The 3,254-nt window shown below is 42.7% G+C and overlaps 1 protein-coding gene across 1 annotated transcript; it reads right to left on the reverse strand.

The window, feature by feature from the left end:
- Positions 1-601: 601 nt before the first annotated feature.
- On the reverse strand, positions 602-1,885 carry LOC311024038 (uncharacterized protein). The gene is made up of 3 exons (XM_084026221.1): positions 1,755-1,885; positions 1,463-1,601; positions 602-1,378 (listed from the first exon to the last, which is right to left on the reverse strand). The coding sequence occupies exon 3, from the start codon at positions 1,359-1,361 to the stop codon at positions 837-839; it is 525 nt and encodes a 174-aa protein (XP_083882347.1). The 5' UTR covers positions 1,362-1,378; positions 1,463-1,601; positions 1,755-1,885; the 3' UTR covers positions 602-836.
- Between the last annotated feature and the right edge of the window lie 1,369 nt (positions 1,886-3,254).

Consider the following 3,254-nt stretch of genomic DNA (forward strand, 5'->3'; position numbering starts at 1 on the left):
GGCTTAGACTGGAGTGCTACCAGTGGTAGTGAGCAGGTGAAGAGCCGTGGGTTTTATAAACTGTGGTTGACGAGCTGATGGAGGGCAGGTGTGCTTGCTGGTTGGCTTGATGAGCTGATGAACCACAGGTGAGTGAAAGTAGAGCCAGGAGCTGAGGCGGAAAACCACGCCCAAACACTGGCTGTGGTTCAATAGTCAAAAATAGGTCCTAACTCCTATTCCTAACGCCTTTTCCTTGACCTCGGGGGGGAAACGAGTTTGTTGTAATTTAAGTTACCCGTTAAGCAGTCATACGTGTCTCGGGCTTTTATTGTGAAAGGAGCGGTATACTTTGGATAACTTAGGGAAACAGTCTAACGTTACATTAATCGGAATATGCACTATGCAAACAGGAAATTTAGTGGAATATTTATTCTTAGCCCTCAGGCCCTCCTTTTAAAAAAATCTCACTTTTCTCCTTAAGGCTCTTTTAGGTCACTGGATCATATCTAAAAATATTAATCAGCCATATAAATAGCTTCACAGATATATCATCTTTTGGCGCACGTAAACATCAGTGATAGAGCACAGGCGAGAACACAGAAAATATATTCTCAAGCAGCACATTTGAACATTTTATTGGTCATTCTATTCTGTATATTCTACAAGCAAGGGTTATTTTCTCGACTCTCCAAACCAGCTCATCAAAGTAACCTGGCACTATTTTCCATTCTGACTTCAAAGAAAGCAGCAGTCAATGTGCCACTCATGACCTACGAAAAATATTAAAAATTTCATCACAATTCTTTTTGGAAGAAATCACAGAGCTGTTAAAGCTGTCACAAAGAGATTGTACCTCACATGCCTATGCTAATGTTGGCTGTTGGCTGTCGAAGAGAGTCAAAAAGATTGGGCCCAATTATGTACGTCTCTTTTGGCTTGTAATGCGCTGATGCATAGATTTGGTCGATGCGTTTATTGTTCTTGTTGTATCGCACCAGAACTCTGTCCTTGTTACTTTCAGGGTCTTTGCGGTTGTAGTACCTCCTGACTTTGTCAGGCAGGTCCTGTGCACGAGGAGCGTTGAGGTTTCCGATAGTGTAGTACCCGTATTGCTTTGTGTCTTTGATTACTGGAAGCAGTCTCCTGGGCCCTCGGTTCAAAAACAGGTGAAATCCGTACACTCCCTTAGTGGGATCACACAGAGCCACCATGTTGTTGTCCAGACAGTCCTGAACGTACCACACCAGCAACTTGAGTCCGTGGCGAGGCGGACTGGGTTGACCGAACCCGCTGTTCTGCAGATCTTGCTCCGAGTCAAGGGTTTTCAGAGAGCTCACAACCACCGAGAACACCAACGCCAAATGGAACAAGAGCTGCATCTCTTTCGCCGTGTTAGCTATGAAAAGAGACGATATCTTGATGAAAACATTCTGCTGTACGCGAGTGTAGATACACAGTTGACAGTTGTATCACAACTCACCTCTAAGTTGGTAATAACAGGAGCACGTTTGTCTGTAACAGCCGTCTCCAAATGCGCCTGCAACCAAAGCTTAAGTCTTGACGTTCTGCTGCGGATGAAAGAGCTGCCGAGCCCTGTGGTTGACTTCTCTCTGTCCCGCCTGTGCAGGATGAAAGCAGCACACTTGTTATTTTGACCAGAGGTAGAGCGATTATCACTCTCTATTTGCAATGAAAGAGGAAGTGCGATGTTTGCCGCACAGCTGGGGTCTGCACAAACTTCGGTGTTTAAATATAGACATCTTAAGCCTCACCTTGAAATGATAGTTTATCATGTTGAGGATTGCAAAAGGTATCGAAAAACAGGCTGCATGTGTAAAAAATGTGGTATGTTCAACTGTGGCACCGTGCTTGCTTTGTGACACAGTGGCAAAGCACAAACGAGATTCAGGCTCACAGGTCTTTGCGGTTATAAGCGCGATGGGTTCTATTTTTTACTTCTGCTTTTTGACACCCACTTGTGAATAACATCTGCTATCCAATGATATACAGCTCATCGGTTCTGCAATAATAATGCAGAATAGTAAGAGCATTACAGTTACAGCAAATGCAAATGCCACTACCAACTTGCAGTGATTGTGAATCCTTAAAGGTGTGTTCACACCAAACGCAAAGTGAATTTTGTTTTAAATGTTTGCAATCAGTAGATGGTGCTTTGTGGGCTAATTTAAATAATGCATAGTGTGAACTGCATTGATGGAAAACACTCATTTCTAAAAGAGTTTTGTTGGTTTGGTCAAAGCTTTTATGGTTAGTAGGAGTTTTGCAAAAATAGCCTACAGCTTTAAAAGATTGAGCCTAAGCAGTCAGAAAAAGCTGTAAAGGTTGAATCAAGTCAGCTGTTTTGTTGGTTGTGAAATTTTCAAAAATATGCCTCTTGCGTATCCTGTGTCCATTCTGGCCGTTGATTTTGTACGTCCTCAGATATAAACGTGGTTAAAAAGTCTGATGGGTAACTCTAGTTTGCAGAGGCTTGCAGAGAACACCTTCCAAATCCCCACAATGCACGGGGCAGGCCTGCATGTCAAACAAGCAGATTGTGTGATCTAATATCCTGTTGTGGTGCGGGTGTGAAACCAGGCGCCAGTTCTTAACTGGGAACATTCAGAAAGCAGGAATGATTCAGTTTTTCAAGATACAAGATCAAAATTCTAGATTCAATACTTTATTGCAATTTCGACACAGTTGATAGGAATTCGGGTTGTGAGCCCCTACAGAGCAAAAACACAGCAATGTGCAGTCACCACCTCGAGACATGGAAGTAAATTATATAAAAATAATTAAAAGCACCATTTTCCCTTAGTTGCTTATGAACACATCTAGCAGACAAAGAGCAACACTGACATTCAATATTACTCTCCTTTTAGCTCCACCTTGGACTCCACCTTTTCCTGAGGGAAATATCCGTCTCTTTAGCTGCACTAACTGAGTCTGTCTGCTGCTGAGTAGGTAGTGTACAGTGGGTTTAGCAGAACTTTTCTTTTTTTCCTTTTTACTGAAAACAGCGTCTGCTGCTGAAAATGAGGTCGATTAGAGCAGCGAGCTGAGGGGAACTTCGAAAATGTTCATATATAAATATTGATTTCTTAAGCTTTAACGTTATATCTAAATCCATAAAAGTATAAAAGAAAACAGCCACACTGGTGCACAAGAGGCATATGCCAGTCTATAGCCAGTGCAGTCGGGCTCTTCCTCCGAGGAAGACCCATATTGTGGGGTTTGCATTTGATCGTTGGTGGGTTTGCTTGTGGAAG

This window comes from Eutrigla gurnardus, assembly GCF_963514095.1.
Source record: "Eutrigla gurnardus genome assembly, chromosome: 14".
NCBI lineage: Eukaryota > Metazoa > Chordata > Actinopteri > Perciformes > Triglidae > Eutrigla > Eutrigla gurnardus.